Source organism: Bos indicus, chromosome 1 (assembly GCF_029378745.1).
Source record: "Bos indicus isolate NIAB-ARS_2022 breed Sahiwal x Tharparkar chromosome 1, NIAB-ARS_B.indTharparkar_mat_pri_1.0, whole genome shotgun sequence".
Taxonomy (NCBI): Eukaryota; Metazoa; Chordata; class Mammalia; order Artiodactyla; family Bovidae; genus Bos; species Bos indicus.
This window is the reverse complement of record NC_091760.1, coordinates 16,251,943-16,270,294: the sequence shown is the minus strand read 5'-3', so window position 1 is coordinate 16,270,294 and position 18,352 is coordinate 16,251,943. Positions and strand designations below refer to the sequence as shown.

The 18,352-nt window shown below is 35.3% G+C and overlaps 1 protein-coding gene across 2 annotated transcripts in view; it reads left to right on the top strand.

The window, feature by feature from the left end:
- NCAM2 (neural cell adhesion molecule 2) overlaps positions 1 to 18,352 on the top strand; it is a 568,800-nt gene that overhangs the window by 329,795 nt on the left and 220,653 nt on the right. For both annotated transcript variants that reach the window (XM_070786214.1, XM_070786219.1), the window contains exons 2-5: positions 2,220 to 2,294; positions 6,215 to 6,421; positions 8,585 to 8,728; positions 16,839 to 16,976. In XM_070786214.1, the coding sequence (XP_070642315.1) occupies positions 2,220 to 2,294; positions 6,215 to 6,421; positions 8,585 to 8,728; positions 16,839 to 16,976 (564 nt within the window). The remainder of the gene's footprint in view (positions 1 to 2,219; positions 2,295 to 6,214; positions 6,422 to 8,584; positions 8,729 to 16,838; positions 16,977 to 18,352) is intronic.

The window sequence follows — 18,352 nt, the reverse complement described above, 5'->3', positions numbered from 1 at the left end:
AGATACTCTCTTGTTCCTTCATTTGGGGCTTCCCTGGTGGTTCAGACAGTAGAGTATCCACCTGCAATGCAGGAGACCTGCGTTCGAACATGGTCTGAAAGATCCCTTGAAGAAGGAAATGGCACTGCAGTATTCTTGCCTGGGAAATCCCATGGACAGAGGAACCTGGCCAGCTACAGTTCATGGGATCACAGAGAGTCAGACTTGACTGAATGACTAACACACTTCCTTGGTTCTTCTAATTTTCTTCCTATTCTAATTCTTTGTTATTCTTAACATGTTTCTCTCTGAAATATTAGACTTAATAGGACACTTTTTGAGCCCCTATCATATATGTACTCTCTGAGTGTTGATGAAATTATTAATAAAAAAGGGCCAAGACTGGAGAGAAGAGAGCGATGTAGCCCATCCTGTTTCTCAGAGAGGTTTCCAGAAAAAGGATTCATCAATCAAGTATGGGACGTACAAGGAATTGTTTTAAAAAGTTTAAATAACATGTATGACAAGTTTTGGTTGATAAATATTGTCTTCCTTTCTCATATTTTTGATTTCACATTTTATTTACTTAAACATTGTCAACATAGGTATGGTAGTTACATCTTTAGTCTAATTTATTTTTTTGGAATTTCATGGGTATAGTTTCTCCTCTAGGTTATTTCAACTAATTCATGCTCACAGTACCTTATTTCACCATGTATTTTCTAATGTCGTAATGTGAATTAAATTTGAAGAGAGGTTCGTTTATGAAAATCTTGTGGAGTTGGGACTGATTATGAAGGGATTTTGTGTTTGTTTCTGCCACGTAGCTGTGAGTCCTATGTGAAACAGCTTTATAAGTTAATTTTCAGCTTGGGGTTTCCCAAAGAACATATATTTGCAATTTCAAAATTCCAAATCTAGGATATGGTAGAAGCATGGTTAACCTCTTTAAGGAGAAACATTTTTCCTTTACACAGGCCAGAAGAGCCAACTATCCTTGTCATTCTCTTTTGCCAGTAGGCTAGTTTATTCTATACCCTTCTTAACACTAAGGGTAAATCTTTTTCTGGTCCAGTGTTTGGTGATGTTCTATAGCATCCCCTCTTCTCAGCAAGCTTGGATCCATCCTCTGCAATCTTTGAGCCTTTTAGTTACTATGACCCACAAATTCCCAATGTAGGCTTGTACTCTAAATTTCAGATTTTTCTTCATTTTTTTTTTTTTTCCTTGAAGCACCATTACTGTCCTGAAAAGGTTCAGTTCAGTTCAGTCGTGTCTGACTCTTTGGGACCCCATGGACTGCAGCACACCAGGCTTCCCTGTCCATCACCAACTGCTGGAGTTTGTTCAAACTCATGTCCATCCAGTCAGTGATGCCATCCAACCATCTCATTCTCCGTCACCCCCTTCTCCTCCTGCCTTCAGTCTTTCAATCATTCCCAGCATCAGGGTCTTTTTGGAGTCAGTTCTTTTTCTGAAAAGGTTATCAATGCATTTCTGGGAGCAAAGGATGGTGAACAGTGTTTTAGTGCATGGTCACACTGTCTTGACATATTATTAGAAACATAAATCTTTTAATTTATGTTAAAGCATAATTTTAATTATCTTCTGATGTTAGAATATTCAGCTCTTTTATTCCAAATCTGACAATAAACTTTTTTGAATATCTTTATTTTATTACCATTGCTCTAGTTACTTCAATTAACTTATCTATTTTGTGGGAAAAAAAAAAGGAAAAAGTTTATTAGTTTATTCCCCTCTCTTTATGTAGTACCTCCTCTCTTCCACATGCTTGTCTTCTTTCATGGAAATATTTTAGTAGTTAGTCAAAAAGTACTTAACTTAAAGATTTAATTATTGTAATAGCAGTGTAGGGTGTACTCTTTTTAAGCAAGTTTCCAAATTTTGAGCAAAAATTTTCTGTAGCTGTTGCCCAATCTGGTAGCACGCATAAGCCGTAGCCTGTGAATATGGAACAGTTGTCTGAGTATGAATTTTCTCAACATTTCAACAGAGCTTTAATACATCTTTTATTTGCCCTGGTTGTAAAGTGCATAATGATATAATGGGTATAATTTGTTAGATTGTGTTTTGTAAACTTTCATTTCTCTTTACAGGTAATAAAAGCATAAGAGGATAAATAATTGCTATTTAGATCATGTGATATCGACACGATGTGTTAATATTTTAGCATTTATGTTTAAAAGCAAAATTAATTTTACTCAAATATTTTCTTTCAGCTCTTCTTCAAGTGACAATTTCACTTAGCAAAGTAGAGCTTAGTGTGGGTGAATCTAAATTCTTCACATGTACAGGTATGTATTTCTACAAATATTTTCAGATAGCTTGTTTCATTCTTCAGTTAGTTATATAATATACTGAGTAATTTCATAGTTAAAGTATCATTCTCTAGAAATAAAATTGTATATTATCATTGGACTTATAATGATTGAAAAAGTGTTAATAAGCACATTTTACATATTAAACACTAAGAATTTTATTTATTACTTTCCAGTTACTAATCTTGACTGTCAAACAAACTAGATTATTTTGAAGATAGCTTAGAAAATATAATGTATGCATGATAACTTTTAAATAAATTGAAATATTTCCCTCTAATAATAATATTAGAATAAATTTATATGTTATAATTGAATAATTTTGTTTAGAAATATCATATATCATAATGCTATGAGAAATTATATGGTTCTACTTAAGCAACAAAATTTTATTCAGTATGTAAAACTCACAAATCAACACATTCTACTGCTATTTAGATTCACAATATTAATTTTCATGCATAAAGGACTTCATATATAAAGTTTTAAAATATTCATGCAGTGCCAAATTGTGTTTTAATATATTTAAAAATTGTTTTCTTTCATGATTATAATTTAGCATTTCAAAACGGAATTAAATATGTATTTCTGACATAAAATTCATTATAAAAGTTGTCTTGAGAATAGCATGACTTATGTAAATCATTATTGCAATTAATAAAAATAGAAGCAATTATAATAATGTATCTAAAAATCATATCAATTCATATGAATCTCTAGTAAAGGCCATGATTCTTCATAAATCTGCCTTCTTAAGGGTCTGAATTGATAGGTCTGTTGATACATGTTGTTGTATATTTGCAAATGGGAAGACAGAAAGTAGGGGAGAGATTGGTTCAGTATTTTTTTTTTATGTCAGCACAGCTTTGGCATAAAATATAACTCTTTGTTTCTAAACTTTAACCATACTTTATATGTACAAATGTACACATGCACACATCCAGCTCAAATGTATCACAAAATCACAGAAAAATGAAATTGTTTAAAAAAATGAATTTGAAAATAAAATCAAATTTTATTATATTCTTGGATTTGCATTACCTTTATGAACTTAAAAATACAATCCATTGTATTATTTTCTTGGATTTGCATTATCTTTATAATATAAATCATATGATGTATTGCCTCTGTAGATAATTCATAAATTAACACATAATTGAAGAGTATGAATTAACATCATCCAGTGTTAGTGTTTGGCTCTTAGTAATAGGCAAACTAATAAAGCACTTTTTTTTTCCTTTTATATAAAGAAAATTAACCAAGAGCTGTACTGTTGTCCTGGAAGAAACCTTATTTATTTTAAATGCAGTAGTAAAGCAAAAATCTAAAAATGAAAATGTGGGAAACCTATACAAATCAGAACACTTGTATATATTTTTCTATCATAGTGTTGATATGTTGATATGATTCTAAAATTTCCTGCACTGAGACATCTAAAACTATGTCTTCAGATTGAACTAGAAGGTGCTCATGTTACGGAACTGGGTTTTTGACTCTTTAATCAATAGAAATTGGTAAGAGGCCAGATGAGAAATTCAGACAGGGCTTTATCCCAAATTCTGCTACACACTAGGATGTGAAAACGAGTGACAGGTTTCCTTGCTTGCTTTCTGAGGTGGGGTGAGCTGGTCCTTTAAGTGGTTTGAGGGTAGGTGTAAATCACTGGGTCACTGTGGAGAGGTAGCCTAGGTGGTACACTATGCAGGTGTCATGGGTAGTAACCTGCTTTTGCTCCCTCAAACGTAGCAGTTGGAATTTGGCCTTTATGCATCTTGATCACAATTTGCTGCAACTGCATGTGCTTGCAGTTATTTTTGGTCTCTTATAGTTTCTTTGTATTCTTTTACTCTAGGAGACATTTTTTCAGGTGCAAGCATTTCAGTGAAAGGGTCCCAGGTCCCAAGACTCAATGGAGCTCAGTCATATCCTCACAGACAAATGTGTCCCATGTATGAATTTTTATGTTACCTTTTCAGGAAAATAAATTTAATTCTACTGATTAATTTTCCCATTAGCCCAGTATCATCAGCAATATAACATGGACATTTTTATTTGGAATTACTATTTATTGGATTTGCCAAAAAAAGAAAGAATTATGATTGCACTATGAAAATCCAGAATAAACTCTCCATGATAATGAATTTTTTCCATATCATTAAGAATTAAAATGTCCAAAATATTTCACAGAAATATCCTATATAATTTACTGTGTAAAATGAGGATTTTGTATTTCTCATATATAAAGTAATGCACATTTAAATGATTCCTTTGTAACTTCCTGATGGAAGAAGAGGGAATTAAAACAAGTACCTCCCCCAGATGAGTTACCCTGTAACTACTACGGTTTTATGGCTCTGTTTAGAAAAACTGAATATAACATAACTAAAATCATTCACGATTTAACTAAACTTCTTTCATACTTTTTTCTTCATCATGTCTAATTTGATATAGGAAGGAAGATAATTTGTTTCTAAAGCCATTTTGAGGGGAAAAGAGAAGGAGAGGGAACAATTTTCTTCAAAAAGGTCCCAAAAGATGTTAGTTAACTTTATGCATTTTCCCCCGAAACTTTTCAGTTAATAGTGCATGCTGCTTCCACAAATTATCTCACAAGCAATTAGGTGAAATACATCCTTTTGGTGTCTAAAAGTAAACATGGGAAGCTTCAGCTTTTACGGAGAGGATAATAACCTAGATTCTGAATTGGAAAACTTAAATAAATGTTTACCCTGTAATGATTTGGCTGTAATTGCCTACCACCATAAGTATCGTTTCAATACATTCTAATTATCATATGATTAAATAGTTAACAGTTTTAGAATCAACTGATGAAATTACTCATTTCAGTTGGAAAAAGAGAAGATTAGGGATTCATTTGAAAAATAGTCATTGGCCTTATCTATGCAAGTTTAACAACTTGAGAGATTAATTCAAAATTCTGTTAACAAAAGCCAAAGTTTATTTTATAGAAGATTTACATTTTTATGAGCTCTGCTGTATGGCAGGGACAGTGCTATTTCCTGACTCTATCAGAAAGAATTGAGCAGATGAAAGTATGTTCATAATCATGTTTCAATTTGGATTATGTCTACTGGAGATGGCTCAGTGGGTAAACAATCTGCCTGCCAATGCAGGAGACACAGGAGATGTGGGTTCAGTTACTGGGTTGGGAAGGGCTCCTGGAGAAGGAAATGGCAACCCACTCCATTATTCTTGCCCAGGAAATACCATAGACAGAGGAGCCTGGTGGGCTACAGTCCATGGGATCTTAAAGAGTCGGACGCAAACAGGCACACACACGTCTATCAAATGGAATGTTATTTGGACTCAGTTGCCTAGCCAGTTTCAGTACTTAGATATAATAATCATAATCCATAGATCACTGTGGTAAAGTTTACACTATGCAAGTGCTAAGTCGCTTCAGTAGTGTCCAGCTGTTTGCAACCCTATGGACTGTAGCCCACCAGGCTTCTCTGTCCATGGGATTCTCCAGGCAAGAATACTGGAGTGGGTTGCCATGCCCTCCTCCAGGGAATCTTCCTGACCCAGGGACTGAACCTCGACTCCTCCATTGCAGGTGGATTCTTTAGCACTGAGCCGTCTGGGAAGCCCCAAAGTTTACTCTTATCATAGCTTAAATACCATACTGGAAAACCCATTTCCTATGGGTTTTGCTTACTCAGACTAGATTTAATCCTCAGTGTTGGATAAATAAGGATGAACATGTGTGCTAGCATTTGTGTTTACTTTCAATTTTGTAAGATTTTCAGATTTTGAGTATTCTGTTTACATTTTTTTTCTAAATTGTTAAAGTTGTTACATAATAGTAAATGCCAATATCAAAACAAACACTTGAAACATATTTTCAAGCATTTCTTTTCTATGGCTCTCTGCAGCAATTGGTGAACCTGAGAGTATAGATTGGTATAATCCTCAAGGGGAGAAGATAATTTCAACACAGAGGGTATCAGTGCAAAAGGAAGGTATTAGATCAAGATTAACCATCTACAATGCAAATATAGAAGATGCAGGGATATATCGTTGCCAAGCAACAGATGCCAAAGGACAGACACAAGAAGCTACAGTCGTTTTGGAAATTTACCGTAAGTCATGTATTTATGTTTTATTGATTGAAATTATAAATTCTTATAAAAATTCAAATTGAAATGCACTTAACAATAGAAGCTAGTACTCATTGAGAACTAAATTTGTGCTGGACAGTGTAATAATAAGACTTTTACGTATATCAGCTTATTTATATTTTACCATAGTACATCTCTAAAATAAGACAGATAAAAGGTTACAGTGGATTATAAACATGTAGATGGAGCCAAATCTATTGGGTAAATAATAGAGATGAAAATGTTTTAGTTTTCTGATGCCATTAAGAATCTGTTAGGTAATAGATAACAGTTTATTTAGTGTTACAGAACTTATTAGGAATGCTTTTTTCACTTTAAAAGCTCATGACTAGAGAAAATATCCTGTGTGACAGCAGTGAACAGTCAAGAATGAGAACTGGGGAAGGATAAGTTGACAGACTTTAGGTAGGAGAAAAAGTTGAAAACTCATATAAAGAAGAAAAATTTCTAACCAGATTCTTAGCTCCAGGTGTTTTCATTAATAAGGTTTTCTACACTTAGACCTCATTTTATGACTTGAAATTGATTAATTCCTCATTCCTACTTTTAGGAATCCTTAACCTGTTTAGGCAGAGAAGGCAATGGCACCCCACTCCAGTACTCTTGCCTGGAAAATCCCATGGATGGAGGAGCCTAGTAGGTTGCAGTCCATGGGGTCGCTAAGAGTCAGACACGACTGAGCGACTTCACTTTCACTTTTCACTTTCATGCATTGGAGAAGGAAATGGCAACCTACCCCAGTGTTCTTGCCTGGAGAATCCCAGAGACGGGGGAGCCTGATGGGCTGCCGTGTACAGGGTCGCACAGAGTCGGACACGACTGAAGTGACAGCAGTAGCAGTAGCAACCTGTTTAGGAAAACTGAAGATCATTGATTCCCTGGTTTTGAAACCAGGTTCCATCACTTAATTCTGTGGTCCTGAGCAATTGGGTACCCTCTCTATTTTCAATTTCCATTTATAAAATGGGTATAATAGTAGTACTTACATCATACATAGAGTTGCTTTGAGGACTACATTAATTCATGTGCAATGTGCCTAGAATATTACTGTGCAATTAATTTGTGGTAGTTAGCATTTATACCAATGAAAAACTATAAAAGTTTTAGAATGCTAGCTCATAAGTCATGTCTTCCTTACAGCTGTGTTGAAAAAAGGGCCAAAAGTGTGCCATAGCCATACTTCCTCTTAAGATGACGACAATCTGTTGGAACATTGTTGTCCTCATTTGTCCTGATTTGACCTTTTTTTCCCTCCTGTTAGTTTCTAAACTCCTCAGAGAAGGATGTTTTACTTCTTTATATGCCCATTTGCTGTACTAATTTCATAAATTACAAAAGACTAAATTGAAAACATCATTTCATAGACTAGTATCTGGAAAAAAACTGTCATTTGAAATGATACAAAGGAAAATTCCTGGTGTTTTATTTGTAAAGGTAATTTTTTTTCTTAGTAAGAACAGTGAATTACCTTTGTGAAAATTTCTCATTAAGCATAAATATCCACATCCATGCATTCATTTGATACACTTATGGATATCTACTATATGGCAGACAATATTCTAATTCCTAAAGACTCATTAGTGACTAAAACAGAAAATGTCACTGGCCATTTGGTGCTAACATTTTAGAAGGTAGAAACAGGAGACAAAAAGTAAGCTAAAACTAATGTATAAATGCTAGATATATATATGTTATAGAATCCTATAGGGAAGACATTAAGTAGTTTAGAAATAAAGGGTGATGACTATTTTGTATGTGGAGACTGGGCAAGAATTTGATGGAATTTAAGAGAGTGCAAATGCCCCAGAATGAAAGCAAGTCTGGAGTGTTCAAGGAAGTGCCTGGAGTAGAGATTAGGAGGAGAGAAGAAAAATTGGGATCAAAAATTATGAGATAGACTCCAGTTCATATAGGACCTCATATAGCACTGTAAAGACTTTGGACTTTATTCTCAGTGAGGTGGGAATTTATTGGGTAGGAGAATCAGATGGTCTGGTAAAGTTTTAAATGATCTAGATTTACCTAATTATTTTATTACAGCATCTATAAACAATAATTCTGAAATATGTTATTGAGGGGGATGAGCAATAATATTTCTTTGGTTTGTTTTACTTTCTTATACAGAAAAACTCACTTTCAGAGAAGTGGTATCTCCTCAAGAGTTCAAACAAGGAGAGAATGCAGAAGTGGTTTGCCGAGTCAGCAGCTCACCCGCACCTGTCGTCAGCTGGTTATATCATAATGAGGAAGTCACCGCTATATCCGACAGTTAGTATTTTGGTAACTCCCTAAGTTATATGTTCTAACAATATTGCAATTTTTTTAAGGAGACTGAATCTGCTTGAGTAAATATAGCAATTGGATTGACCCTAAGTATCAAACAATTGTTTAGGGAACATCAGAGCTCTAAACTAGGGGTTGGCAAACTATGGCCCTAGGCTCAATTCAACCCCTCTGCTGTTTTATTAAGGTGTTATGGAGATGCAGCCAAACCCAATTGTTACATATGGTCTGTGGCTGCTTTGGAACAAAGTTGAGCAACTGTGACACAGATGGTTTGGCCCACAATAGTTACTTTCTGGAGATGACAGAAAAAGTTTCCTGACCTCTGCTCCAGTCAAGAAAAATGTATATACAAACAGTTCAAGAATGTGAAAATGATAGTCACTCAGTTGTGTCCAACTCTTTGTGACCCATGGACTGTATGTAGTCTGCCAGGCTTCTCCATCCGTGGAATTCTCCAGGCAAGAAAACTAGATGGTGGGTTGCCATTCCCTGAGTGAGGATCTTCCTCAATCGAACAGGGGTCTCCTGCATTGCAGGCAGATTCCTTTCCATTTGAGCCACCAGGAAAGCCCACGTTCAAGGATACTGAATAAATAAAGGAATCTGTCCTGATCTATTGAAAGTCTACATTTTATAATTCAGACTTGATCCCCCTACTAGTTTTTCTGGCACTGTTCTTTCAAAGATACCTACATATTCTAAATATTATGGTAAGATACATGTGGATAATTGTGAGAAAAGTACATTCATTCCAATTGTCTTCATGATTTTGATTCAGACCGAGCTAAAATTCCAGAATAATATGACATCTGGAATTGAATGCATAATTTCCTTACATTATGCTATTTTACCATTGTGAATTGGGAGTATTTTCAATTTAGAATATTTTTCATGGCACCTGCATTACAGAGAGGTACAAAATAATTGAGTCTTTTAAAATATTCAGTACTTTCTATCTGGGATGTCTTTGTTTTATGTTTCTAAGAAATGAAACTTCTACAGCATAAAGAAGAGAAAATAGATAGCTTCTCTTTTTGAATATGTACAGATAATATTTCATGATCACTATTGTCAATTTATTTTTTAATTTTAGAGAATTTTTCTGGGTGTGGCATTTTCACTGCTTGTTAGTTACTGACTAAAACTTTTTTTCTAGTGTCATAAGTCAGTGAGACATATATTTATTTTCAGATAACTGCTTTAGATTTTACTAATGAAATTGCATGAGTAGACTGCATATTTTTTGCTTTTTTTCCCTCAATAATAAAGGAAGCAATACATTTATAGCAGTTAAATGACATTGTCTAAACATTTTCAGATAACTTAATCTTAGGCTTCAAGTATACATATTTATATCGTACATTTTAATTATAAAAGGTTTTGAAAATGAGTTTGTTTGTTTGTTTTAATACACACAAGGGAAAACCCTCAAAGCGAAGACTGATGTTCAAGTATACTACTGATGGAGGGCTGATGCTTCTATGCTATACTTATACATTTTCCCAGTACCCCATGATGAAATGATGTGAGGCTGGATTTCCATCATGGCTCCACACTTTCCTTGGCTTTTGAACTGTGGTGTTGGAGAAGACTCTTGAGAGTCCCTTGGACTGCAAGGGGATACAGCCAGTCAATCCTAAAGGAGATCAGTCCCTACTGTTCATTGGAAGGACTGATGCTGAAGCTAAAATTCCAATACTTTGCCAACCTGATGCAAAGAACTGACTCAGTAGAAAAGGCCCTGATGCTTGGAAAGATTGAAGGCGGCAGGAGAAGGGGATGACAGAGGATGAGATGGTTAGATGGCATCACTGACATGATGGACATGAGTTTGAATAGGCTCTGGGAGTTGGTGATGGACAGGGAGGCCTGGTTTGCTACAGTCCCTGGGGGTCGCAAAGAGCCAGACAGGATTGAGTGACTAAACTAACTTAACTGAAAGCTTTGAACAGCTTTTCTAAGTGCTCTGTACGTAACTCATATTCTTAATCTTAAATAATAAATTATCATATCCTTTTTTAAAATTTTTGAAATATTTTTAATTGGAGGGTAATTATTTTACACTGTTATGTTGGTTTCTGCCTTACACACAATATGATTCAGCCACTATTGTTATTCAGTCATTAAGTCATGTCTGATTCTTTGTAACCCCATAGACTGCAGCATGGCAGACTTCCCTGTCCTTCACTCTCTCCCAGAGTTTGCTGAAACTCACGTCCATTGAGTCGGTAATGCCATGCAACCATCTCATCCTCTGTTGTCCCCTTCTCCTCGTGGCTTCAGTCTTTCCCAACATCAGGGTCTTTTCCAATGAGCTGGCTCTTTGCATCAGGTGGCCAAAGTATTGGAGCTTCAGCTTTAGCGTCAGTCCTTCTAATGAATACTTAGGGTTGATTTCCTGTAGAATTGACTCATTGGATCTCCTTGCTGTCCAAGGGACTTTCAAGAGTCTTCTCCAGCATCACACTTAGAAAGCATCAATTCTTTGGTGTCCAACCTTCTCTATGGTCCATAAGTATGTGTGTGTATGTATATGTATATCACCCCTATTATATGCATTTTGAAGAATGCTGAGAATTTTAAATAAAACAGACATATATAAATATTTGTTAAGTGAATGAAGAAATATTAACTTTATATCAGTAAATATATTTAACTCAGTAATATTATTTAACTCAGTAAATAATGTCTATTTTTCTTGTTCCTTCTCATTAGTTGTTATTTCTTGGGAATGAGTTAAACATAGAAACTTAACACTGAGTTTCAGGGAAAACAATGTAGAATTTTTTTTTTTTAAGTTGTAAAATTTGTTTTTACTTTGGAATATAAGGGATGTAGAGGAATTGTGAAGATGGACACACTTTTCTAATCTTTTAATATTTAAGAAACTTGCCACATACTTCATTATTGAACAATTTTTACATTTATAGTGAATTTATAAGAAGTAATATTCTTCAGATTTTTATATATGTATGATTCTTTTAACAAAACCAATGAAATAAATTTAGATTTATAATCATGAATGGAACATATATGGGGATTTAGAATAATGCAATGTGTCCAGATAACTTTCTGAAGCCTTAACTTGGCACAGGAGTAAAGTTTAAAGTATCCATATGAAACAATGAAGGTTTGGAAATGTTGATTTATTAACCATGCTTTTGATAGCAGCTGTTTGACAAATATGCAGAAGTAATACTCTCCAGACTACTTGAAGTGAAGATGTTCCATGTTGTTTGTTGAAAGAAATCCATAAGAGAATCCAAGCATTTAGGTAGTAAAGTGATAGTGTCACATTTTGTTAGAAAGTTGAATATGTTGACTTTTAGTGTCAACCCTGATGGAAGAGTACATTATCGGAGTTGCCCATTCATTCTTAACCATTCTGAAAGCTAGCTCTGAAACTTCCTATATGCTTTGAACATTTTCTAATAAAGTACCAGTTTTACATCAAAAGCTATGGATAAAATCATCTTGCTCAGAAAAAAAAAATATTAAATCTACTCCCAGTATATTAATAAAAAGTCATTCAACAGTTATTTTGCACTTATCTATTGTCCTAAGTGATGGTGATTCATAGTTAAAAAGATGAACTAATCTAGTGCCCTTAATATGTTAGTACTCTAGTAGAAGTATCAGTGGATGAATTGCGAACACAAGATTGTTGAGGTATATGATAGGGAAAGTGCGGTGATAGAGGATGATAAGGAAAGAGCACTTGAATCAGTTAGGGCAGAGGGAAGTATCCAAAATGCCTGCTGACAGTAAAAAGCAACCTTTAAAGATGAAAAGGTATTAACCAGCTAAAGACTGGTGGGGACTTTTCAAATGGAGAGAACACCATATGCAGTAGCTCAGAGGTGAAAGCATGAGTGGCATGTTCCAGAACTGAATTAAGTTCATTATAACTAAACTTTACAAATAAGTGCAACTAGAATACTTATAATAACAGATAAATACAACTAGGATTTGTAAGTAAAGACTAATAGGAAAGGAATCTGAAAGAGAAGGTTGAGCCATTTCAACATGGCCTTGACATCTCTATTGAGGCTTTTAGAATTTATCCAAAGGTGACATCACTAGAGGGTTTTAATTAAGACAGTGACATGAGCTAATATGTATTGAGAAGGACATTAGTGTTTCAGTGAGGAAAATGAATTGGATGAGAGTCAAGGCAAAGCTTCAGGCAAAGAGAGTTGCTCAAATCTGAAGGAAATAATTGCTGAGGGAAAAGGAAATTTTAGACTAAGAAGTGATAAAGGGAGAAGTGATAGGATATGGATTTAATTGGATATGCAGATTGAGGGTACTGCAGAAATCAAAGATGATTCAAAGAATTTGCCTTCGGCATCTAGCTCAATATAAAGACCTCTAAAGACAGAGTTGGGGAGTGATTTTAGGTGGAGATAACCAAATTTTGCACATACTGAAATTGAATTATTTACAGTTCTTCTAAGTGTATATATCTAGATGACTGAAACAATTGTGGAATCACAGGGATCATCTGGTCTGAAGAAAAACTGTGAATCATCAAAATATTGATTGAAGGCATAAGAGTAGATGTGACAAACCATTCAGTTGCTGTAGAATGAGCAGAAAAGGGGACTTATAAAATAACCTGCTTAAAGAAACATAAAGCAGACACCTTATTGAATATTATGATTTCCTTTATTTCCTTTCTGCAATAATGAATGTTTGGAAGTCTGTAAATGAAATAAATAGATTGTCTTTAATAGTTAAATACTCCCAATATCCAGTTACTCATGAATGACTCAAGTAGTGCTTTCTTCAAACATCTTTTGTTCAGTTCAGTTCAGTCACTCAGTTGTGTCTGATTCTTTATGACCACATGGACTGCAGCATGCCAGGCTTCCGTGTCCATCACCAAATTCCAGATCTTGCTCAGACTCATGTCTATCGAGTCGGTAATGTAATCCAACCATCTCATCCTCTGCCATCTGTTTCTCCTCCTGCCATTAATCTTTCCCAGCATCAGAGTCTTTTCTAATGAGTAGGCTCTTTACATCAGGTGGTCAAAGTATTGGAGCTTTAGCTTCATCATCAGTCCTTCCTATGAATAGTCAGAACTGATTTCCTTTAGGATTGAATGGTCTGATCTCCTTGCAGTCCAAGGGACTCTCAAAGAGTCTTCTCCAACTCTACAGTTCAAAAGCATCAATTCTATGGCACTCAGCTTTCTTTATGGTCCAACTCTCACATCCGTACATGACTACTGGAGAAACCATAGCTTTGACTAGATGGCCCTTTCTTGGCAAAGTAATGTCTCTGCCTTTTAATATGCTGTCTAGGTTGGTCATAGCTTTTCTTCCAAGGAGCAAACGTCTTTTAATTTCATGGCTGCAGTCATCATCTGCAGTGATTTTGGAGCCCAAGAAAATAAAGTCTGTCATTGTTTCCATTGTTTCCCCAACTGTTTGGCGTGAAGTGATGGGACCAGATACCATGATCTTAGTTTTTTGAATGTTGAGTTGTAGACCAGCTTTTTCACTCTCCTCTTTCACTTTCATTAAGAGGTTCTTTAGTTCCTTGTTGCTTTCTGCCATAAGGGTGGTGTCATCTGCATATCTGAGGTTATTAATATTTCTCCCACAGTCTTGATTCTAGCTTGTGCTTCATCCAGCTCAGCATTTTGCTTGATATACTACTCTGCATGTAAGTTAAATAAGCAGAGTGACAATATACAGCCTTGACATACTCCTTTCCCTATTTGGAACCAGTCCATTGTTCCATGTCTCGTTCTAACTGTTGCTTCTTGACCGGCATACAGATTTCTATGGAGCCAGATGAGGTGGTCTGGTATTCCCATCTCTTTAAGAATTTTCCATAGTTTATTGTGATCCACACAGTCAAAGGCTTTAGCATATTCAGTGAAGCAGAAGTAGATGTTTTTCTGAAATTCTCTTGCTTTTCCTATGATCCAACAGATGATGGCAATTTGATCTCTTGTTCCTCTGCCTTTTCTAAATCCAGCTTGAACATCTGGGAGTTCACAGTTCACGTACTGTTGAAGCCTCTCTTGGAGAATTTTGAGCATTGCTTTACTAGCATATAAGATGAGTGCAATTGTGCGGTAGTTTGAGCATTCTTTGGAATTGACTTTCTTTGTGATTGTAATGAAAACTGACCTTTTCCAGTCCTGTGTCCACTGCTGAGTTTTCCAAATTTGCTGGCATGTTGAGTGCAGCACTTTCACAGCATCATCTTTCAGGATTTGAAATAGCTCAACTGGAATTCCATCACCTCCACTAGCTTTGTTCATAGTGATGCTTTCTAAGGCCCACTTGACTTCATATTCTAGGATGTCTGGCTCAAGGTGAGTGATCACACCATTGTGGTTGTCTGGGTCATTAGCATCTATTTTGTATAGGTCTCATTCTAATTTCCAGCAACACACTTGAATAGAATATTTTTTAAATTTGCTTTGGAATGTCATGATGTTTTAGGAGTTCTGAGTTACTCCAGTCCTTACTATAAATTGTATTTCCTGCCGATTGCCTTTCTTTCTCTTCAGTCTCTTCTTTGGTGAGAAAATTTCCCAGGAAAAAGCATCTGTATAAACATTTTTGTATGTCATCTCAAGGTCAACCAAAAGATGAAATAGACATTTTGGGAATGTTTAAACCTTCTGAACTGAAAATTATATATATGTAGCTTAATAATTGGTATTTTCTCTCTGAGGCAGCTTCAGAATCTCCAAATTTTCTTTCCTTATTACCTGTCTTTTAGACAATCAATTACCACATTCTTACCTGTTTTAATATAGTCTAATAATTTCCTTATTTGTATTTAAAGCCCAAACTTCTACTATGACTTAAGGAATTGCTATGAAAAATGAACACGAAATATGAATGGCTTCATATCACAGCAGTTTCTTACTCATGTGAAGGCCAATGGGTTGTAGGATGAGAGACAAGCATTGAACCCATTGCATTCATTCAGTGATCCAGGTTGAGGGATGCTGGGAGACTACTTTCTCATGTGACTTCTTTGTTTGTCCTAACATGTCTATTAAGCCAGCAAATGGGGGAAGAGTAATAAATACTGGAAGAGCCCCCAGAAGTACTCTTTAACAGTATATATCCGTAAGTGGGTATCTTAAAGATATTTCTGCCTTACCAAAAGGTCCAAGCGGGTCAAGGATGTGTTTCTCTTATCCATGTGCTCAAATACAGTACTTAGCAAACATCATGTCTGATGTTATCTATGGATGAATTAATTACTGAAATTTAGAATACTGCCTTTATAACATGTTTCAAAATAGAACAGGATATAATAATGTTCTTTACTTGATAACAAGGGAAAAGTTCTTAAGACTGCAACAAAATCATGATGAGTAAAACTTAAGACCAGGCATTATGGAAAATACAGTCAGGCTGAGATGCTGCTTAGGCTAGCCAGAGTACTTCAAGCAATCACCTAATGCATGCCCGATAACAGCTATTTTTGTACATATGCATGTGCATACACTCACACATAAAATGGAATCTTGAGATAAAGGTAACGAAGTCTAATGTATTCCTTCCTAAAATGGATTATCTTGGATCTAGAAAAAAATATTTCAAATAAATCTGAGATATGATCATTTTATATGTCCTCTACCTGACTTGAATAGTATTATATATTTAGCTTCCTCCTCAGGATATGTGCAATTATTGGTTTAATTATTGTGTGAGGAAGGATATTCAATCAGTTCTCTAACCCATTTCCATCCCCAAGTTGCTATATATTTGCAGTCAAAATATCTTCTTGTCTGTAATATCTAATCCCTCAGCTTTGTTCTTTTGTGTATTTTTTCTGCATTCAGAGTACCAAGGGGAAAATAATAGCTTAACCATTTTATGTGGAAATAAACTCTTGAATGTATTTTCACAAAAAGGTGTAACAAGGCAGTTGTAGAGTGGAAAAATCGAAGTCATGAAATTACATTTTACTTTCAAATTGAAATTTGTTTGTTGATGAAAAGTTGGATAGTGTCAGACAAGTACCATATTTTAATACTTGGCAATTTAGAGCATGTTGGACTCTGCCTTCAATTACTGATATTGTTTCCTCTTCTTTGCTTACTTTCCAGATCGGTTCGCTATGTTAGCCAACAATAATCTGCAGATTCTCAACATCAATAAAAGTGATGAAGGTATATACAGGTGTGAAGGAAGAGTGGAGGCTAGGGGAGAAATTGACTTCCGTGATATCATTGTTATTGTTAATGGTAAGCAGAGAATAATTTGTATGTATTTTATTGTTGCATTTAGCAAAATGTTTATTAAAAGGGCAACACAGCACTTAAGACTGATAAACCTCTGCTATCCCTGGAGGAAGTTGCCTCACCTATAATATAGAGTCTGTGGCTGCACTATAGCCTCAAGGGCAAGCAGGCATGCTAAGTCGCTTCAGTTGTGCCTGACTGTTTGCAACCCTATGGACTGTAGCCCACCAGTCATCTCTAATCGTGAGATTCTCTAGACAAGAATACTGGAATAGATTGTGGGTTGGCATGCCCTCCTCTAAGGGATCTTCCCAAGCCAGGGATTGAACCCTCGTCTCTTATGTCTCCTTCATTGGCAGGCAGGTTCTTTACCTCTATGCCACTTGGAAAGCCCCTCAAGGGCAAGATCTGTGACTTATTTAATATTGTTATCCTCTTTTACAAAGAGTCTATTAGGGAGTAGTTGCCTTTTGCTGGTTTTATAGTTGTTGAAAGAATGTCAAATGAAATATAGTAAAGGGCTTACTTGCTTAAACTAATCTAATTAACAGTATTTACAGGTTTTCCCTAATGTATAATTAAATGCATTGTTAACCTTTGGAATCTTAATGGACATTAATAACTAAATTTTTGACATCAAGATGACATCTCTTCCTCCAAATTTGGCTTCTTTTACTATACTGCCTGCTTGCATTAACATACTATTCTGTGAGGCCAGTAATATGTTAATGTTATCCTAATTATCTCCACTTTGCGAATCGAATGGGTCACCAAGGTGCACACTGTATTTCTTTAACATCTATCAAATATACACTACTTTTCCAATCATGCTTTCCATAAGAGTGCTGCCCTTTCCAATTTTTATTAAATTTTTCTTGAGTGACCACTATTTGTTTTCTCTGCTCTTAATCTTACAATTTCAACTTTTCTATCTTACCAACCTTCCAATACTTAAAATTATTAGTATTTGCCTTTACTTTCAAGACAAAATCAGAAACATTCTTCATGGCATAGGAAGCTGTGCCTATGCTTCCTATAGGAAGCTGATCATCAGCTACCTTCCCTAATCATTCAGTCTGGGTAACCTGTGCTTTAGCTAAATGGAAATTCTATTAGTAACACTACACAAATGTACTTTGATTTGTTCTTCTGAACAAATTCCGGTCTTTTAAACTGAGTTAGAAACAACCATCATCACATAATCTATTGCCAAAATGTAACTTGTTCCTTTTGGAATGGACAGAATATGAATTTAAAGAGTTAGCCATGAGTTTTCTATCACTTGGGACTGGGAGACTGAAAAATTAATCAATGTCTTCTTCCCTATCCTATGCTCCTTCCACCGTGAGCTATCTCTCCCCCCACCCCCCTTTTTTTTT